At 34.8% G+C, this 22,520-nt stretch overlaps 1 protein-coding gene across 8 annotated transcripts in view; it reads right to left on the minus strand.

Moving 5' to 3' along the window:
• The window catches only part of LOC117233692 (potassium voltage-gated channel protein Shab), a 69,919-nt gene that overhangs the window by 33,920 nt on the left and 13,479 nt on the right, over window positions 1-22,520 (minus strand). For all 8 annotated transcript variants that reach the window (XR_004493369.1, XR_004493370.1, XM_033494232.1 and 5 more), the window contains exons 4-5: window positions 13,430-14,276; window positions 5,081-5,379 (exon numbers count right to left, since the gene is read on the minus strand). Coding sequence is in view for 6 of the 8 variants with exons in the window: in XM_033494232.1 (XP_033350123.1) it covers window positions 5,081-5,379; window positions 13,430-14,276 (1,146 nt within the window). In the remaining 2 variants the exon portion in view is untranslated. The remainder of the gene's footprint in view (window positions 1-5,080; window positions 5,380-13,429; window positions 14,277-22,520) is intronic.

Consider the following 22,520-nt stretch of genomic DNA (forward strand, 5'->3'; position numbering starts at 1 on the left):
TTAGACCGGCGCGTTTCCCGACGAAAAAGCACTTGGACGACACGTTATTGCATTCGATGGAGCCAATTTTTCACTCTACGCGGTCTTATATTATCTTTTTCTTTGATCGATGTCTTCACTGTCCTTTAATCTTCGTGATATCCTCAATCCTCTCATTTATCAACACTCGTCTCTCATTTCAGCTCGTAATTACTTATCTATAGCAAGCTCTATCTTTTTATTCATTTTTTTTTTTTACTCGACGATTGATGTGTAATTCACTGGATGGAATTCATTTGCAAAGTTCTTATCGATCTTTCTTTTTGTTAAACAACGTTAGAAAGGATAGAAGCCAATATAACGTAAAAAGATCGTGTTATGATGAGAGGATTAGTGTTCTCAATGACTCTATCGTCTTCGGCTCATCGAACTTCCAATGTTTGTACACTGCTATTTACAAATTACCACGATTACTTACAAATGTGTGTTGCAATCAATTACACACACGTGTTACATCGTACGTAGCAACGAACGTTCGACGATAGCTTTCAGAAGAATCGTTAATTCGCGGAGAAATAAAAATCCGAAGAGTTACAAGTTCGATGAATCGAGGATACGCAATTGTTAAAGGATTATTGAATTCGAATAGCGTGGACGAGTAAAGGGGAAAGCGAACATCAAGGGAAGTTAATGTCGTTTCTTTCGGGCTCCGCAGATCGTCGGTTCACTCGCGAACTAAATGAAGGAAAAAAAAAAAAGAAAAAAAAATCAATCGCGTAGATTTTATCTGCCGAGAGGCGGTATGAACGGTAAAACTCTCGGAAAGAATTTGTCGGGAAAACACGCGACCAAGTAGAGTTAAAGTCGAAAGTTGCGCAAACCTTTATTCGGAACCTCTATACCTCACAGTATCAAATTATTCTTCTATATCACGATATTTCTCTTATGTTTCGTTATCTTACTATATTTTGCACGTAACTAGAAGACATTTAAAAAAAGAACAATATTCAAAATATTTTATATAAACTGTATACATATGTATATATATGTTTATTGGTCTACATGAAGTAACAGATTGCAAAATCGTGCACTTTTTATCTGAAGATTTTTACGGTAACTTTATCAGCACTGGTAGGTATAGATGCGTTTGTATAAAGAAGAACTCTGTATTGTAGTAGCATTTCTGTTAATTTTGTATGTATCGTACCGAGCAAGGTTGACCATTCTTTCCGTGAACGTACATGTTTCGTACAATTTTGTATTAAAAATATGTAAGCGGAGAAACCGTTTTTACGGAGAAAGTTAAGAACGAAGAAAATAAATGGTGACCAAGCTCCGTATTCTAACATACGCGGTATTGTTTCAATGTGTTGTCACCGAGTAAATATTATAATTTCCGCAAACGAGGCTATTCGAAACATTGGCGAGAAAGATTCGTAAAGGAATGAAATATCCCATCGAAATTTAAGCCACATACAAAACTGTTGAGGGGAATATTTACTCGTTTTGTGTTCGTGCCAGACCTGATTTCGAGATTCTAGCAGCAATTTCGCTGACACGGATAAGAAGGTAGACACAACTCTACGGGATACCGGATCAATTTGTCACCGGTATCCCGTAAAAAAGAAAAGAAGAAGGAAAAATCAAGCAGGCACACATAGATAAAAAGCTGCACATCGAGCGGATTTGGTCTCTTTTCTTTTCTTTCCTTTCAGCGCTCGACGTGCTTTCTTTTCTCACGAAAGACCAAATAGAAAAAAGAAAAAAAAAATAAAAAGAAAAGGAAAAATGGAAAAATTGTTTCACACTAGGCGTGCTTGGGTACATCGTGTCATTCTGCCATTGTAGACGTATCGTTGCAAATTTATTACTTCACTAGGGCACGGCGGTGTGAAGAGACAAACTTGTGCCGTGGCTATTCGACACCAACGAGATTACATCGATTCCAAACAAGAACGATATCATTGGATGCACATTCGTTCAAATAGATATTACATCGAGGAAAAAGCAGCGGTTATACTTGATGCATACATGTATGGTAGATAGTAAATGAATAGAAAAAAAAAGATAAAAAATAAGTCTTGAGATAAAAGGAACGGTGAGTGTGCTCGATATAAATATACAACACCTTTGTTTTTTTTTTTTTTTAATGCTTTCACACACACACACGGGTAACTTTTATATTTGGAGAATATGCGTCAGTCTTGTACAACGCTTTGTATGTTAACACAATGGCAGTTGTTTTTGCGAAAACGATACTTTACACTAACATTAACTTACGGTATTGGTTTATGTTTTATAACTTATTTACATACACATATATGCATATACACATACAGGGTTTCCTTTTTAACACGTTACATATTATCTGTATTGAGTGAATAACATATAGTGATAATAAATATTTGGAAAATATTTTTTCCATAGTGAATTCCTAAATGACTACTAAAATGTTTCAAATGGAATTATATATTTGATTTTTGTCATTATATTGTTGAACATATTAAAATGAATTTCGTAAATATAAAATGTACGTATTTTTATTTAAAATTAACAAAGTTGATAAACATAGAACGTTGCTTGAAAATAATTACTAGAGCAGTAGTTCATGAAAATCAATTAAACTAAAGCTATTAATTGGATTCTGCAAAAGAACGAAATATTGCTTGAACATGTATTAAAAAAAAATATAGTCTTTCAAGTTTAGCATATATAAATTATACTATCGTATATTAATGTGTTTAATCCTCATTGATTTTATTAGACCGGGAATAAAGTGAGAAATGTTTTCAACGTGCTGTGTTTGTACGTATATACACTGTTCAAAAATAAACTGAGCGAAAAAGACAAGTATTATTACTTCCAGTATCATAAACTAGATTACTTTGCGAATAGAAGTATCATTTTCAGTTTGATGAAAAGAAAGTATACAATTTCATTAAAAAAAAAAAAAAAAAAAACAAAGCTACGTTAGCTTCGTAACGCGATGGAAAATGATATTTTCAAAATGTTCATTATCGTCAAACATTGTCCAATCGACACAGATAAATTTCAATTTGTAACTTCTTTCTGTTACATTGATTTCTTGCAAAAGGTTGGAAAAAAATCGTTCGAAATATTAGTATGAACACTCTGTAGGTATACATACATATATTATTTGTTATATGTAAAACAGTATCTTTTTTATTGAAATTGACTGACAAAGTATCTGTGAAAAGACTCTTCGTAACAGTAAACAGAACAGCGAATGGGACGATATATGTCTTGAAAGTATAAGATATACATATCATCCTTGGGTCTGATTAAAATCAGACTCTACTACTAGTTTGCATCCAATGTGACCGCACTGACGTTTTGATAGTCGTGCCTTTAGTAGCCATGTGCGGATACTAAAAATTTACGAACGATTCTATCCTTACAGACGGGCTCGAATTTCCTTTTTATCGGATTTAACGTAGGTGTTAAGGCTATATATTTAACTTTTTTCTACGTTAGATACATTGTTTAATTAATGGAATAATTAAATATTATTTAACAACGAGTACAGACGCATATCATAACGAAAGCGTCATAAACAAACTTTTACGTAGCAATCGATCAACTTCAATTTATAGCAAACAATTAATTTGTATTTGTCAATTTATATCGAGATATAAATTTAGAATTTGAAAATTATTAAAAAGCAAAAATTATACGAATAGGTATACAATCTGATTGTATAAGATTTACCATTTGCTTCTAAACAAACTATCAATTTTGATTACCTTTATATTCGAGACACATTAGAAAATATATTGGAAAATGTAGGAAATACAAGTATGAAATTCTAAAATCATCAAAGAAGAAGAATTTTCTAAACAGATGTGTACAATGATTTTATTGCCTTTTTTACGTTTTTTACTTACTCTATCAGCTGCTTATTTTTGAAAGAAATGTTATTACGATTATATCACACTCGGCGACGCTATGGTTTCAGTAAACTACGAAACTCATTTCAAACGCAAATTGCTATCAGAGAGCGATAGGAAGCGAAGAGATTGTGCAAATAAACAGAAACTCATATCCGTTGAGAATAATAGTTAAACACGAAACACATTGTAGATATCTCGAAATGATCATTTGGATTAGGTATATTACGTTCATATGGTTAAGTTTATCTTATTATTTTTGAATTAATATATCGCATATTTATGCAGGGTGTCGCGTTATGTTATCATTCCGACGCAAGTGATAAAATCTTTAATTCGAGAAAACTGTCGCGAAAAACTTGTGGAGTATTTAAAGGCGCAAAAGTGCGCACAGAGTTCGTAATACACAAAAATATAAAAATAGAATATGTAAATAAACTACTTAAAATTTGATTTAAAAACAGAGATAAACTACTTAAATTTCATTTCTTTAGAAATTTTCATAGTAAAATCCTCTACATAAATACAATTTGCTTGTTCAATTCGAAGTGAAGAACGAAATAATACAAGTGCTACATGTTCTGAAACATTTCTTCGAACAAAATGTAATTCCACAGATAATTGCAAAAGACTTGTGGGAAGATTTATAATGGAGCACGCTGTATTTTCTCCGCGTGAAACGCAACTCGCGAATAAGATTAAAAATTACAAATTCTAAATAAAGAATAATCAAAGAATTCCCCGCTCCACTCAAAACAGGAAACTAGACAAAATCGGTTGAAAGCTGTCATAAAATTACACGTCTAAAGTATTTCGAACATTTTCCCAATACAAAATATATTCGAGGGATAATTACGCTGGAAATCTATAGACAGCCTTGGCTCCTCCAGATTAACGTAGGGATCAAATTCCATCAAAAAAAATTATCCCCAACCTTACTTACTCCGTTCAAAACGTAACACCAACGATTCACAAAGAACATGACTGTCAACGAACATGCGTGACACCGTTTTGCTAAGATCCAACGAAAATCGAGCCCAGTCCGATCGCGGTAACATGAAACGCCCGTGCAAGCCTAGTCTTCAGGCGCGCGCGCGCACACACACACACACACGCACAAAATAAAAGGAAACACATAGGAAAATCATACATCATAACGAGGACTGTATAAAAGGTGTGACGACGTGACTTACGCTAGGTGTGGTATTGCCTTGGTTCACGTGCTGGGCTGGTACATCGTCGTGAAAGTAATCGTCGTTCTGAGTTCCGGGTACGCTCTGAGCAAAGTCCAGGAGACGACGGTTCGGGCTGTCCGGTGTGGTCGGCAGATCGTTAGGCAAATTTGGGAAGCAGGACGAGGCGCTGCGCCGATGTCGCGAGAGACTGTAATGCTCATAGTTACGATAACAGCCTGGCCCGGTCTGGGCAGGACCGCGTCCGCACGCGGATTCTCCCTCGGTGCTGTTACCATCCACGCCGGACATATTGTGACCTGGAAACAGGTTCCGCGTCCGTTCTGTCTTTCACAATGCCGTAATCGGTAATCAACCTTGACGCAAGAATAGGCGAGGATTCGCTCCAACTTTTGCACTCGTCCTCGACAACGTACTCCAATAGAGAAAAAGAGAGAAAGAAAGAGAAAAGAAGGGAGAGAAGAGGACAGATAGACAGATAGATATGTATAGAAGGTGTGGAAGAAAAGAGGCATGCAGCGATATTTTTTCGATGAACGACGCTTTTTTTGCTTTAACAAGTAGGCTTGGCTCGATTGTATACGAATAATGGGAATTAAATGTTTCGGCTTGGTCCGGCGTGGTAGGCTGGTCGTTAGGTGGATCAGGAGCATAGCAGGACAAGTATATGGCAAATCATAGATACCAGCGTATTAGCGAGCTTTGCGTAGCACGATTACGAAGAGAATTTTGTCCCAGTTGCAATTTATGTACAGCATATTTTCTCTGATTGACGTGATCCCTTACGCCGAACGTTTAGGTATTCGTTGATGAGATATGCATTTGACGCGACTTTGAAAGCAAAAGTAAGACGATTCTTGGCGTGATCTTGTACTTTGATACTCTTTTGTGATCGGTACGTCTTGTTTATACGTTGATTTCAATAGAATGAATTTTGAAAGCAAATGTAAGACGATCGTTGGATACTTTTCGATACTCAATTATCAAAATTCGAGTTTCTGTTCTTTCGGGGAAAGTATTACAACGTCTTGATCGATTATTGTGATTAGCTTTCACGATCGAATGACACATTCATACTACATGTGACGTGTGGTAATTTCTTTTTTGCTTATTACAAGTAATGAACTAGAACGTGAGCAGCTTTTCATTTTCATTCACTTTAATTTCAGTTTTGTTCGTTATATTAGCTATAGTGCTTATACGTTTCGTTCAGAAGGATATGATTCTCATCTGAAAAACTGAATTCTGATAATTGGTGAAAATGATCGGTCACTTCGAATAATTTACAAAATTTTCATATTATACCATATGTATAATTTACGAACAAAAGATTGATCTTCGTCTTAATCGATTCCTCACCCGAGATCTCTTTCTAAAAATCATCTTAATTTTGATTCAAAGATTTAACTGCAATTTAAAAAGATCTTTACTTTAAATGTTCAAATGTACCATTTTGAGAATATTTTGTACATAAATGTGTTCCATGGTATTATCAGTGTTCTGATGTATTTATTCCCAATCGTATCTAAGATCAATATTATTTCATGAATATAAACCAATTTTAATTACAGAAAGAACAAATAATTAAATAAATATATATATATATACACTTGTATTTTTTGTTGATATCAAACAAACATACTTGCTAAAAATAAAATTCTTATCAACGTTCGAAATATAAATCATCGACAAAGGTAATATCGATATAAACGATATCAATAAATTTTAATAGTGTTTGCTCACCATCCACGCCGGACATCTAACGATTTGGCAAGAGGCTCGATGTCCAGTTCGTGCGTTTTCTCGCACCTTGATAAGTTTATCAATTATGGCGCAGGTGCGATAACAAAAAAAGATGACTGATCGTGCTTAGTGTGTCAGGTGTTAGTTATCACTAGAACTCCGAGTACGGTCATTTTAATACCTATTTTCATACTTTTTTTTTTGCCACGGAATATTGATGTTCAATAGGTTTGTTAAAATATTGCAGATACAAAGATTTTGTAACTGCACTTCTTAGGAAATTCTGCAAGATAATATGATAAAAATAATAAAAAATAATATTATGTAATTGTAAGATGTAATTGTGCAAAAGAAATGATATATATTTTTGAAATTCTGAGTTTGCATGAAATACGATAATATAAAAATAAATTATTTCCTTTACGTAGGGTGTCCCAGGCTTTTTCCACGAAACTGTGCCAATATATTTTATGAATATAAATAAGTTCATATACAAAGGCTGCGAAAAATATTGCTACACCGGTCTATTTATCACAGCATATACGTACTAGTTAATTATGTCCAAGTATATTAAATTTCGCATCGTTTGGTGGTACCTTCGCACGACTGTAGAAGTTTTATGCTGCGAAAATGAAATATATACAATCTCATAAAAAAATCGTTTTCGATAGCGAATACATTTTGTAGCCACCGTAAATACTCCAATAAAAAGTTATAACAAAAATACGAGATATAACTTCTCATTCGATGGAATATCAATGAACAGATCGATGTTGTACACATTTCCATTAACTCCATTTTAAAAGATTTTCCGTTCTCATAAATACAGGGTTGAGATCTGCGAGAAATTGAATATACTATATTATAAATTTCTCGTTAATTTCCTAGGCTCGTATAAATGTTTCATTAGAGACTTATATAAAAAATATAGGTAACGAGAAATTTATTTCGTATTCGATATAACGGTTCAACGAAGATTAACCTTCGACCCTCAAGATCGCTCGAGATCTCATCACATCATCCCATCGGACCTTCACTCCTGGAGAAGAAAGTTCTCTCAACAAGAATTGATACTTATCAGAAATTACAACAAGGCAGAGGTTTTTAATCTTTTCATAAATGCATACCATCAGCAATAAAATTTCAGTATCACCAAGAAAAGAATATCTCGCATGATTACCTTCGATGACGATGAAATTTGTATACTGTACGTTGTACAAATACAGTGGAGTCTCGGTTATTCGAGTCCCGTTTAACCAAAGTTCCGTATTATCCGAGGTGCTTTGAAACTTTACAGTAACTTCGTCTTTTTCGAAATTTTAACACGAAGAGCTTTTAAGAGCACGAATTTAATATTTCTTAATTAATTAATCCTAGATACATGTACAACATAACGCTATGAAAATGTTTTCTATGTATCTTATCATACGAGCTGCGAACACTAATAGACTTTTTCGTATTATCCGAGTTTTCGATTACCCGAGGTAGACCCTGTCCACGTCACATCGGATAATCGAGATTCTATAATTCACGTAACCCTCTCACGTACTACCAGCGGTACGTGTACCATTCATCGAAATTAAAGAGAAGCTGTGGGAAATTTTTAATGTAATAAATTCAATTTCTAATAGACGTGAATCCTGTATTTAAGTCTGGTAAATATTTTAAAATAGAACTGTCGAAAAATCAATATTCTCTACTTCGTTATACATTTTAAATTTAAAGATACGAAAATCTACGTGAGATGCAAAAATATATAGAATATAGTGTATTCGTTACAATATTCAGTGGATAAAACTAATTTCCGCTTAAATTCCATCTGTTTAATAGCGTTGATAAAAATATTAATTTGTATAAGTATCGACAATCAAGCATTTCTGATCTTATATTTAGAGGATATTTTTTTCTCTTATTTCTACTCACAGAATATCCTCGCACCAGTCTTATGAAAAAACTTGTGATCACCCTATATATTCGATCAATTCAATGATAGATCATAAGATCACCCTTCATCGTGATTCGATATTCGTTCGCAAAGTATAGAATTTTAAATAAAATACACGCGTCGATCGTATCAATCGGAAATATTCCGTGTAAAACGACTGATTGTTCGTTCCTTGTAATTTCATAATACAGTTCGATATTTCGATACGAGATAATTAATCGCTTATACAAGGGATAAAACCAATTAACACGAGCTCAATTCAACGAAACAGTATTTATTTCGTTGAAATTATGAAAACACCGTGTTTGATGAAAACGATCGCCGTCGGTGTTCTACGTGGATAGGATGATATCTCTCAGGGTTTTAGTGTTAATATAATTGATTAACCTTTCTGGGTGAAGAAGAAGCGAAGTCCTGATTCAGTCCGGCGTGGTAGGCTGCTTTCTTATCTATACGTAGGCCGTATATCGAGAAAGTAGCGGAAGCGAAACCAAAAATATATCGATAAAATAGCTCGTTACCATCCACGTCGGACATGTCGTGAGCTTAGGTAGGTGCAATTAGTTTGTCGGCATCGACCTTGGCATAGAGTCGGTGATGTTCGAATCTCGGGCAAGTGTGCCGGATAGTCGTTCCAAATGCGAGTGAGAGATCATTAGTTTGGAAGTTAAGTTTCGGTCTGTCCGGCGTGGTAGGTTGATCGTTAGGTTGACTGAGGAAGCAGCAGGAAAACGAGGCACCGCAACGACGCCACGAGGGACCGTAATGCTCATAGCTAGGATAACAGCCTGACCTGGTCTGGGCAGGGCTGCGTCCGTACACGGATTCCCCCTCCTTGCTGTTACCATCCACGCCGGACATATCGTGACCTGAAAACAGCCTCGGTATCCATTATGTTTTTCATTATGCCATCAATTCATCAACCTTGACGCAGGATTAGTGGGCTCATTTTCCAACATCTGTATGAGAATCGAGATTACACGAAACGCTAGTAGTCGAGATATGTGAATCGGATGGAATACGATTTAAGATGATTGTGTTTGCCATGTCGGCGTTCTTAGGAATCTACCAAGCAAAATCGATAGAGCAAAGGATTCCCAACCTGTAGGTCGCGACCTCCAACGAGTCGTTAAGTTTCCTTCGTGGATCGCTACGGTTATTTTCACTTGCAACTATTTTTCTGCAAAAATTTATTTATTTATGATTCGCGGTGTTTTCTTTATTTTAACGGGGTGTTTTATCAGTGATCATAACGCTACTTCTTAAAATCGATGGGAAGAAGAGACTTAAGGTCTTCATGCGGATATTCGGAACATGTTAAGGGAGTATTCTACTGCATATTTTCGCTTAGAGAATCGATCTTTTTGTGTTCCTAAACGTAAAGTAGTCTTGACTTAAGTTACGCGCAAAGGAAAAAGTAGACCAACGTGTATACGGGACTTTGTATGTGGAATTTTGTATATCTAGTGAAAGTTGAAAATGTTGAGATTTTTTTAATTACTGACTTTTTTGCTACTAGCTTCGATATAGACAAACTCATGTCGATCAAGAATTTTTTTGGTTTTTTTAATGTACAGGGATCAGCATAATGACCAGAATCATGAAGCTATGAAAAGATCGTTTTTTAAACGAATACGTTTGAGGATATACAGTGCTGTTAATTTTGATTATTTCTCTTTAAAAATGTTTTCAAATGTCGCTGAAACATGGACAAGTATATGTACAAGGTAATTATATCGGTAAGACTATTTAATGATTTTTTCTAAAAATACTAAAGAAAGTCTGTAAACCGTGTCTTACAGTAGAATATCTCCTTAAAGGTCCGCCCTATTATACGCATAATCTACTGCTCAGAAGTACGTGAACACTTGCTCATTTCTGACCTACATTACTATGATCGTGAGTTAAAGTGTCAAACATTATGAGACAATTTCGTTATATAAAAAGTTCACTATTCTCAATTTGTCTCGCCGTCAAGTTACAAATACGATAAAGTACAGGCTACATACATAGAGAAACTATCGTGATCAATTCCAGTAATAATATTAAAGATCAATTAACATTTCGACAAATCGCGTACTTAATTTTAATATACCGTTAATGAGGTTTTAAATAAACAATTTAAATTTCATGTAATACATTGCAACATTTGAGCATTTCTGGATAATTCTTTTAGGATATTCGCTGTTGTTAATTCGCAACCTGGTGCCTTCTTTACTAATAAACTCCATGAGAGTCTGTCCTAATTACAAATAAATTAATTAAAATGAAATATGATATACACATGTTGATTTCACAAGTACATAATAAGTATACTATCGATCGTTAGTTTGTCGTTAATTCATATATTTTAGTAGCATTGGTATACCGTTAATAAAAATCGATCAAAGTGTCCACATATTTAAGACCAGAAGGTTCATCAAACACTCTGTGTTATTCTAATTCTACGCTATGGCAAGACCATAATTTCTTTTTTTTTTTTTCAATTTCGACCACGGTAGACCTTGACTCGCTCCCTGAAAATAACATTATTAACAGTATAAATACATTGATTCTAATGAGAAGGGGTCGCGACTCGCAAGAGGTTGGGAAACACTGCGATAGAGAATGAAAATAACACGATCGATGAATGACAATAGTTTTGTTCTGTGTCCTCCCATGATTCATGAATATTTATGAATATGGTGCAGTTTACATTTAATGAGAAAGTCAATAAAAAGGGTGGTCAGTGTTTCTCTAGCAGTGTGGTCTCTCTTTACCTTGCTCCTGCGCCAGAACTGATAAATTCATCATTCTTGCGTCAGGGTTGATAAATTGTTAACGTTTCGCTACGATAAAACTTGCGATTTTCCATTTTTCGGGTGTCGCACACGTGCGTTAGTATTAGTATATTTATGATCGGAGTAAAACGAATGAGAAGAACACCGTTAATGGGCGTAGAGAGTGATAAGGTCCCGCTCAGTATCACTCTGGAGTACGATCGCGCCTTGTTAACTGGAATAATGTTGACATCGCTATTTTCCATTCTAAACGGCACTGAACTGTTTCTAATTGGTTTCCTTTTCGTTAAATCCCTGGACATATTTGAGATTCGTCGCAATAAAAGTTAGCGAAAGATACAAGGAATTCCAGTTAAGCAGGTGAAACTTTTGAGATCTACGTGTGCGCAACGAAGGTATGCGACGACGTACAAAGAATATTAGGGAACAACGAAAAAAAAAAGAACGAAAACCTTCAGTAGCACGAGAGAAAACGATCCGGTTAGGCCGTTAATTGGCAAACAGCAAGCCGTAGTCGTAGCCAAGTTTTCCCGACTATAGCGCGAAAACGTTGATCTCGTGATGGTGAAGCACATATACTCGAGATATGATACGTTTCAACGATATACCAATCTTCAATGTTTCAATCTGTCGACCTTCCGGTAAAAGATTATATCTTATATACTTATTGTATTATATTGTATATATTGTATATATCTTATCTTATACATTAATAATTTGTATCATTATATAAGGTTTGATGCACTGAAAGCACAACCGGAAGAGAATGATTTCGTATGAAAAAGAGGTCGAAAAAATAGAACAAAATTTGTCTACACGACATTTCGTTCTCGAGAAATAATTAAGTATAAATATTTGTCTAGTACGTTTGCACTCAACTATCTACCTTTTCATATGTGTTTTCTTGAACCCAATCATTTCAGGCCTTAATTAGTAAATTCTGATAATTGTTTGTAGAAAAAACAAAGTTGTCTGAGGGAAAAACCATCCTTCTTTCGTTAATATTATTTTTAAAAGCTATGGCTAATGAAAGAGGATTTTCCTATTATTTAATTGGCGATTCATCGAAATACATTCAACTACAGTACCTAGAAAAGTAGTAGATAAATTCATAAAGGCAGAAAGATAAAACTAACAAATTAACTAACATGCTATACTAAAAAACCTCATCAAAAGTATGGAAGTGCATATAAAATTACCAATAAACATAGTGGAAACATCGGAAACGTAGTAGTAGAAATTTCTTAGCAATGAAAATATTTCGACTTCCATTTCAGGTTGTTATATTTATTAGACATAACTAAAATTGTATTTTTGCGATAATATTTATCATCCCCATTAAATCACCATAATGTTGTATGTCCAAAAGCTTACTTGTACACCACAAATACGCTGCATAAGGTACGTTTATGCTAAAATTCTTCGCCTTAAGTTTATACGAGTATCGTTTCAATCGAGTACCGAGCACCAATATAAAACATTAATAAAATACCATTTTCGCAATCGATCATCGTCAACTACTCCTATAAAGTAAATTTATTCTAGTGTTCTTTGCCTTAAAATATATACGAGTACCATATCGAGCGAGTACATATATTTATAAAACGTCAACAGAGTAGCATTTCTGCAATCAATCATCCTCATTCGTATCATCTTATTCTGATTTATTATTAAATATATTATACCTATTCCCTGCAATTTACTTGTGCACCAACTATTACTATCAAGAAAATTTACTCTAGTTATTCTAATTTTCTTTATTCCGATATTCTTTACCGTTAGATCGTATCATTCGATTCTCAGAAGATCGGTGTATTTTCAGAGCGTATCATATAACCCGAGTAGTAAGTGTGTATATCCTCCTCGTGGTCCGTCGCTTACCAGTATCGACGATGACATCGATGAGATCCATGCTTTTGGCGAAGGCATCCCTCAGGTTGATGTGATGGAACGAAACGATGCTGCCCTCCCTCTTTGCCCTTTCAAGAGCCTCTCGCCTCTTGAGGGCTTTCTCCCGTCTCATCTGGTTCTTGTAGAACTCGGCGAAATTGTTAACGATAATGGGAATGGGCAACGCGATTACCAGGACACCACATATACAACACACACTGCCGATCACCTTGCCGAGCGGGGTCGTGGGGTAGATGTCGCCGTATCCGACGGTGGTCATCGTGATGCCCGCCCACCAAAAGGTTTCTGGAATGCTTATGAATTTGGTCCCGGGCTCCTCCTTCTCAGCGAAGTAGGCAAGACTCGAGAATATAAGGACGCCCATCGCCAGGAAGAGCATCAGCAGGCCCAGCTCCTTGTACGAGTTACGCAAGGTGAAGCCAAGGCTCTGCAGCCCGGTCGAGTGGCGGGCCAGCTTCAGGATCCTCAGGATCCGCATTATACGAAAGATTTGCACTACCCTGCGCACGTCCTGGAACTGGTCGGTCGCGTTCTTGTTCGTCTCGACCAGGAACAGAGATACGTAGTACGGCAGTATTGCCAACAGGTCGATCACATTTAGACCACCCTTGAAGAACTTCCACTTGTCCGGCGAGGCACTGAACCTAAGCATGTACTCGAGGGTAAACCATGTGATGCACACAGCCTCCACCATGGCGAGCTGCGGATTGTCTTGAAAGTTCCCCTTCTCATCATTCACTTGCATACTAGGAATGGTGTTGAGAGTTAGTGCGATCGTCGAAAGCACAATAAAGAGTATTGATATCACAGCTATCACCTGGAAAACCGACGGATCAACCGGTCAAATACCGACATCGTCAGATCGCTTCATCTCCTACTATTCTTGCTGCGATTAAACTAAAATTACCGCACCTTTTCTAGAACTTTCCGTCGACTGGCTATCGTATATATTTCTTTCTTTTCTTTTTTTCTACAATTGAACGTTTCTGTTTCGTGTGATTTATTATATTTTCCATGTGTAATTTGAACGCAACGTAGTGGAATGACAAAATTGAAAATAGTAACAGTTCCTATATCGTTATCGTAACAGGAAATAGCCAATGAAGCAGACTTCGGTAGACGAACGTGAAGAACGGAAGAAGAAAAACTCCGTGTAGTCCGTGATTGCGTTACCGTGTTTACCATATTTATGATACTTTTTCTTTTTTCTTATTATCGCACGAAAGTCGACAAAAAGCTGGATCAGAAATAAGAATTCCAACCGTCAACCGGAAATACGTATCTCTTCACAACGTCCAGACTCGGATATAACATGGAAATACTTCTCAACATGTGAGTTATCGGTGAAATACGAAGAAAAATATAATAGTTTTATTTATAGCCTGCTTTTTTTTATAAGCAACAACAACTACCAAAAAACAGAGAAAATACCAAAAGCTCTCACTGCACGAAAGCGTTCAAAAATATGTACCAAATTATACACCAAATACAATAACAACATATTCGATCACTGACAAAATAGAAGGAAAGCGTAAGTAGTCTGTTTACATGTACGAAAAAATGTACAATACGAAGCAAGCAACAATTTGCGTACGTAAAGAAGCTTATTTTTCCAAATACAATGTTACCCTCGTATAGAACAACGACCGACGTGCCGTTACGATAAGAAGCGGGTTTTTATCGTTCGAATCTTCGATTCAACGCCACCGTTACTTCAATAACGAGATTTTTAAAAGAGACAGTAGTGCAAAAAGGGCCCCATTGTAGACGACTGTACGACCAAGGATAAAAAAGAATACGCTCGAAACGTTTGTCGTGGATCCTCCAAACGACTTCGAAACGATGCGTCGAGAAAATAAGGAAAAAAAGGATGGGGGAGGATGTAATGTGGACTGCTATAACGTTCTAAAGCATTTCCTGCGAAACTGAGGACTCGAATGAACCCAGTGAACAGAATCGCCGAAAACTGCCATAGAAACGTATAGATACCCAGATGTTTGCACCAAGGAGTATCTTCGTCGTTTGAAGGCAGTCTGCCCGACGTCGCTCGACTTATACAAGTTATATTTTGTACATTGTTCGGCATGCGTATTTAACACATGTTTCATTTACTCCCTTCAAAACCCCGCTCCCTTTGGTCCACACCCTCAACCAAGCCTCGAAAACGAAAAAAAAAAAAAATAAAAATAAAAGAAGAAGAGGAAGAGTAGATAAAATAAATGCCCGACCAACCGAAGCTAGTTCTCTCGTGTCCTATAATAACCTGCCACGCTAGTGCAATCGCTACAAAGCGAAATCAATTCGTTGCTTCGGGGAAATGTAGCAAAAATTACCGCGAGTCTGTTTAACTGAAATAAATATAGGCGCTCGCTTCGCATATTTATACTACGGGTAACACAAACTCGTACACTCGGAAGTAAAGCTTTACCATCGCGTTGTAAAGGATCGAACTTTTAATCAATTAACCCCTTGCGATCTCTACTTTCGTTTGCTTTTAACGTATAAAATCTGCTGGATCACGAGGCTCGGTGGAAATATTTGAATCAAAAATATGAAAGTATAAACAGTCGAATCGCGAACAATCTTCAAAAGTAATTTACCGGGTATAAAGCAATTTTTGGAATAAATTATTCAACCTAACTCAGATCGCAAAAGATTAATCTTGTTATTGTTTTGTTATTACTTTATGAATATGTTACCTGGTATTATCTTGAAAATGGTAAAAAAAATAAATGTGAAACTACGTTAGCGTAATTTGAAGAATCTATCGTCGTTTCTGTTTAGTAAAATGTCCGAAGTTGTTTGGCTTCCGAGTGTGTAAGACTTTGGTGCTAGTCGATAAAGCGAAAGGTGAAGAAGAAAAGGAAGTTACGAAAGGGTTGTTGTCACATCCGCAGCTTCTCATGCAATCAGCTGCGATGCTTTCCGCGAATACATCGATGAACTTCTGTTAGTCGTGAAGGAATTGGCGTACTCGTGAGTTTAGTCAAAAAGGTACGTAAAGAAATGAAAATAATCGACGAAGCTTGCGTTGGTGCAAGCTTGTGCGGAACACTCCTTGTGCAAGATATCGAAACTCTTTGCAGAAAGCTGTGTTATGCGATCTTTTTACAATATCGTTAAATGGATTAAGTATAGGGAAAAAAGGAAGAAAGAGAAGACTCGTAAAGTTGGAAGAAAGAGAAAGCTTACGGCATACATTTGTTGCAAAACTAATGTAATCTTGTAAAGATTTAAGAGAACTGATGCGCGTAAAAAAGCGGTCGATAAGAGATAATAAGCAATCTTTATGTTCTTCTAAGACCAATTATAGGTGGATCGTTGCCGAATTACTCACAGCTTTTGCTTACTCTCGCAATCGTGCTACGAAAATAATTCGTTCGAGATGACTATTGAACGCATTGACAAGTTTATAAAAAGAAATATTTAAACCGTACGATAAAATACTTTTACACGGCCGTCTATAAATATTTGGACATCTTGTACAATTTAATTAAAAGATTATTTCGTTATAGTTGTTGAAGTTTCAGTGCAAAATCATCTCTTTGCTGATAACATTTTACTTTTTGACACAACATTTATTTTTTAATAAATTTAAACGAAAACAGCGTGTCTTCCTTTAAAACTTCATGTTTATATATAATAAATAATTGACACTTCTATGCGACTAGAAATGTATATTTCAATCACTCTAAAACATCTAATATTAAATAGTCACTTAAAGTCGTTAAATTCATGTGCCTACATAGGATCAATCTTCGTCTAAGTTCAGTTATTACTCTTTTATTTATACTAATTAACATTATCCAGTTTTTTCATTAATATCTATCAGCTGTATATGGTTGTTAAATATCATAGGCTAATACTGGATCAACGAATTTTTTTTAAAATATATTTTATAAATTTGTACAATATGAACGTGCCCAAATATTTGCAAACGGTACCCGGCTTTCAGTCAAACTTTGTCGATGTTTTACATATCTAATAAAATGAGAAAAATACTATAGTCAAACAAGTAACTATTAAACGTCGACTAATACGTAGCGTTAATATTTCATCGCTGTCATTTCTGCATTCACAGAAACAGTGAAACGACTACTTAACCACTGGTTATGTCGTGGATATATTCCAGTTTGATATTAGAATAACCATAAGTCTATTAGTTATTTAACAGAATTTAGTCCTAATCAGGATTCCTTTAATATTTTTACAGTATTTTAATGAAGATTCGTACGTTTATTAATTTTACGATTTTTCATTTATATACAAATTTTTCTTGCTTACACCAACAAAACATATAATGACAAAGTTTGAACTTCGAAATGAAAAATTTCAGCATAATCTTTTACAAATGTTTTAACATCTTTCTCCCTAGAGTATAGACGTTATCTCAAATTGTGAATACGCTAGATCGTAATCATCAACATTGGTATGTTGTGGAAATTATTATCATGCACGTGTTGCGGAGTATGTATTTTGTTTTCCAATTTTGGTAGACCCATACTGGTTAACATTTTAAAGCGCGCGTCATTTTCTAGAAGCAAAGCGGGGACAGATAGAAACTATCAATACTCGATGATACAATTTTTTCTTTTCTTCGAGTTGTACTTCGCTAAAAATACTTAAGCTCAAGTATATATATATAAATATATATATAAATGAAGCAATAAACTGTAGCGGTTCGGCGCAAACCATCGCTCGACATGTTATTTTCTTCGAAAAAATAAATAACTGACACTGCACAATTATGTTAAAACAGATGAACTTACGTTTCTTTGAGAAGAGACTGAAGTCTTTGATTGTTGTCTTTGATACTTAATATGCACTCGTGTTATATAAATTAAAGTAATCTTACGTTACGTTCAAACCTTATAAGCGAGGCTGTTTAAAAAATAGAAATCTGTTATTGTAAAAATTGGGTTCCACAGCTTATAATATTAGTCAGAATATTATTTAATTTGATAAATATTAAGTAATAATATTATTTATAACTGATTCTTATTTCGCCAGGAAGCACAACCTTAATGAAGTAATTACCGAGTAGTTATTCTTGAATGCTATTTGATTTTATCTGCCTTGCATGCAGAAAATGACCTTCGACTTTACGCGTTAACTAGTACGTGCCCTTTGGATGTTTGTAAAATCAGATCTATGCGAATCTTTTAAAATTCTGCTGAAACCTTTTACTCTTTCAATAATTCTATTTCAAATCTTTTAAGTTTCGTTTAAAAATATACAAGATTAAAATATATCAATATTGCAATTATCATTGGCGAAATTAAATACATAAATACAGGAAACATCCGTACCTATATCGACTGTCTAATGAATAATCAATAGAACTAAAATAGTAGATACGCCTTAATCGACGAAAATAATTATCAAACATCATACCAACATGTTTCACAAATGTATCAACTTAACAACTTTACTTACTCACACTGTGTTCTATTTTTTCAAATTTTCATTTATAATACATAAAGAGGAAAAAACAAAGTATACTTTAGTATATTTCCCATTAAGCGATAGAGGGTAAAAATTGCAAAGATTATAAAGTGAGATAAGGCATTAACCTGCCCCTGTCTCCTATTCAGATATAAAGTCATTTTGACTTATAAGTGTATCGATATATTACGAATAAATAAATAATGTTACTAAACAAATCTACGTAAATGAATTACGATTCAACGGAGCTAATAAAATTTCAAAATTCGCATAGACCCGAATACAATGAAATCTCCATATAATCATGTATTTCTTAGTCGATTCATAACACGACCGTTACATCGTAAATAAACGACTTCGACAGAACAGATGATCGCATCATCTCGTCCTCGAATAAATTTCTTCCGCGCGAGACTTGCCTTATACTCGTGTGATTACTCAGTCACGTACAACGTACGTAGGAACTTTTTGAATAGGGAGATTGCACTGTATTATTCAAACGCAAAGGATTCGATATGGACAAAGAAACTAAGAGTTGTGAGAAGACCCAATGTCTAACGTTGCCGATGACTATAACCATACACTTTCAGAAGTAGCTACAGTTATTGACCAACGGTCCCTTACGTGGTTTAAATATAGTGGAAAATCAATAGTTTCTGTAATATTGACGCATCGAGGAGAAATGTTTGGACGTACGGTAAGGAGTTCTCCAGGGAGTGACTCCTCCGCGGGACTTCTTCGACGAAGAGCGTTTCCGTTTCTTTCCATTAAAGCGGTTAACGTGACGTGCTGGGTACCGATAAGTCGGATAAAAGCAATGAAAATTATCATCGTGTCACATCGAACGTCCACATCTATGTAGCTACATGTGAATAGGATAACAGAGAGACACGAAAAATGATGTTACAGGATATAGGTATATATATATATACATATATGTATTATATATATGTACGGTACGTTCGTGTGAATAGAGAAAATCTTTGGTGACAATCTGGAGTCGGTGATAGGATAAAAGGTGCTATTTCAGTACCCCGCATAATACTGTTTCATCTTGGAGCAACAGTGTGTGCAATGTGTATTGTTTGTGGTGTATATGGCAAGTATTAATATGAGACAACATATTTGTAAAAAAAATTATGTCGCCTAAGTACCTCACAGATTCTCTTGCACAGTTGTTACACGTTATAGTTAGCTTGATAGTACTACGAATTCAACGTGTACACGAAAAGAAATATCTACACTATGGTCTACGTGGTAATCCGTTTGTGATCTATCTAAAGATTAATTCAGTGTGCGCGCTAGCATGTTATATACTCTTTTGCTAATCCTACATCGTCTATGTATAACGTACACGTGCTTTTGTAACGAACATTGGTATTAGTTCTAATTGATTCTCTTTCTACGGTTATGTACGAATATATTTCTTTTCGAGCAACGTCAGATTCGTTACGTTAATGCTGGTCCATTCCATTTACGCTGGATGATTATGCATTTACATTAGCGACAATTACGTTCTTTTTCTTTTTATGGTAAATATATAAATATATATACATATATTATATACGGTATATATATGTATATATATATATTTCAATAAGCACATATCGAATTGAATTCGCTGGTAGCGAAATTACTATTGACATCTCACAGGGAGCGGTGTCGAGAAAGAATCTACGTGATACCTGGTAATCGCGTATTATGCACTCCCATTATCATCGAAGGGTCAAAAATGATGATTCGTTTAAAAGTTTCATTTTAAAAGACGACAAATTTTTAGACTAAGAAGTAAAATATGCTAGATTATACAACAAATGAGATTAGTAATGATGCTGTTAACACCACCTAGAAATAAAATACACATTACATACATCGACACAACGACTGTTGAAAAAATTCGATTAATCTCCTCTATATTGGATATTAATTAAAACTCTGTTCTATTTTACATTTCAACCTTATATACGTATGTCTACGACTTATGTACGTATACATATGTGTGTATATACATTTCTATGTACATATGTATTATATATACACATATATACATACACATACACTTTACTGCAATCACATAAAACGTTATTAATATAGATAGCATAATTATAGTATATCGATATGGGAAGGTTCGTCTAATCGATACCTGGTAATTAATGAGTAATGATAATGCTCGATCAACGCACGTGATTTCGATCTGGCTTTGCTAGGGAAAAGCAAAATCGATTTTCCAATTTTTTATATTAGTATATTAGCAAGTGAAATCGATTAACTAATAGTTAGCGATAAAGATTTATCAGTAATCTGTAAATATATACAAGTGTACTGTGTACAGCTTGAAACGGCATGAAATTATTGTTAATAAAGAACACAACATGCAAAGATTTCTATTTCTATTAGCTGATGTTTATTGATAATTTTATAGAAGAGGAGAAATGATTTACAAAGTGATCATTAGTTGTTTTCATTCGTACTACGTTTAACGTATCGTCGAAAGGACTAAGAAGGAAAAGTCCGTAACTTCCAGTCGTCCATTTTTATACAACTTTTAGAATATGTATTAGGCATTTTCCTTTTTACAAGTCATGATATTCAAAAGTTTTCGTGTTATGCGTTTTTGAAGTTGTTTACGTAACTTAGAGGTAAGTCAATGTTGTTACAACATTGAGATTCCTATGGTTTGTAAAGTAAAAGCACACGTTTAAATATATCTGCTCCGTACATATTTTCTCGTTCATCTTACACAGCGATACAGTTACCGAGCATTAAATTCATTCACTGGTGTAAGACAGTTATGAAAAAAATAAGTAGATTAGTTAATTATTCGTTAACTCTATAATATTTCGAAGAAGTATTCTCTTCGTTTCTCGAGGTAATTGATAACGTTGTATTAAAAAGATGAAAATTACGATAGTGTTTTATATTCTGCAATTTACCTAAATTGCTTATAATATATCTCATATTATAAAATTAATTTTTTTATTTACTATTAGCACCAACCACAAAAAATTATATTTAGTTATAGTTTGCCTATCATAGAACGAACTATGATCGTTTTCATAATGCTACGACAACTACGAGAACTTTAAAAATAAATAAGTCAAAAACTTTTGAGTATCTGTCTCTATATGACGTGGAATAAGCTAACTACATATCTAAGAATTGCAAAAAATCGGTGACTCAAAATCGGGGCTCTGTTTCTGCAAGAAGTCAAACGGAACAACCATCGTCAGTCATTATATCATTATAGCTAGAGCCAGAATCCAAATCCGATCTTGTTGATTTACTATTTTAGTTGTAATTCTCTACAGCGATATCGGGTACAAAATCACATACGTCGCAAACGTTCTCACTACTCTTTCGTCTATATGAGAGCTACATCGAATCGATGCTCTACTATCAACTTAATAATACCTTTCTTCAAATTATGGCTCCAGCACAAACTGTAAACGTGGAGACAGTGTAAGTAAATTAGTGAACAAAATGTAAGACTATTCTCACATAATAACAAAGTATCATAACAAATTAATCGATTTTCCAATGTTAATCGAAATAAAAATCGATTTAATTGCTCAAACTGTTTGGCAATTTTTATTTTGCGCAAACAACTGAAAGGAAT

Source organism: Bombus vosnesenskii, unplaced genomic scaffold (genome assembly GCF_011952255.1).
Source record: "Bombus vosnesenskii isolate JDL3184/JDL3185 unplaced genomic scaffold, Bvos_JDL3184-5_v1.1 scf7180000013298, whole genome shotgun sequence".
NCBI classification, from domain to species: Eukaryota; Metazoa; Arthropoda; class Insecta; order Hymenoptera; family Apidae; genus Bombus; species Bombus vosnesenskii.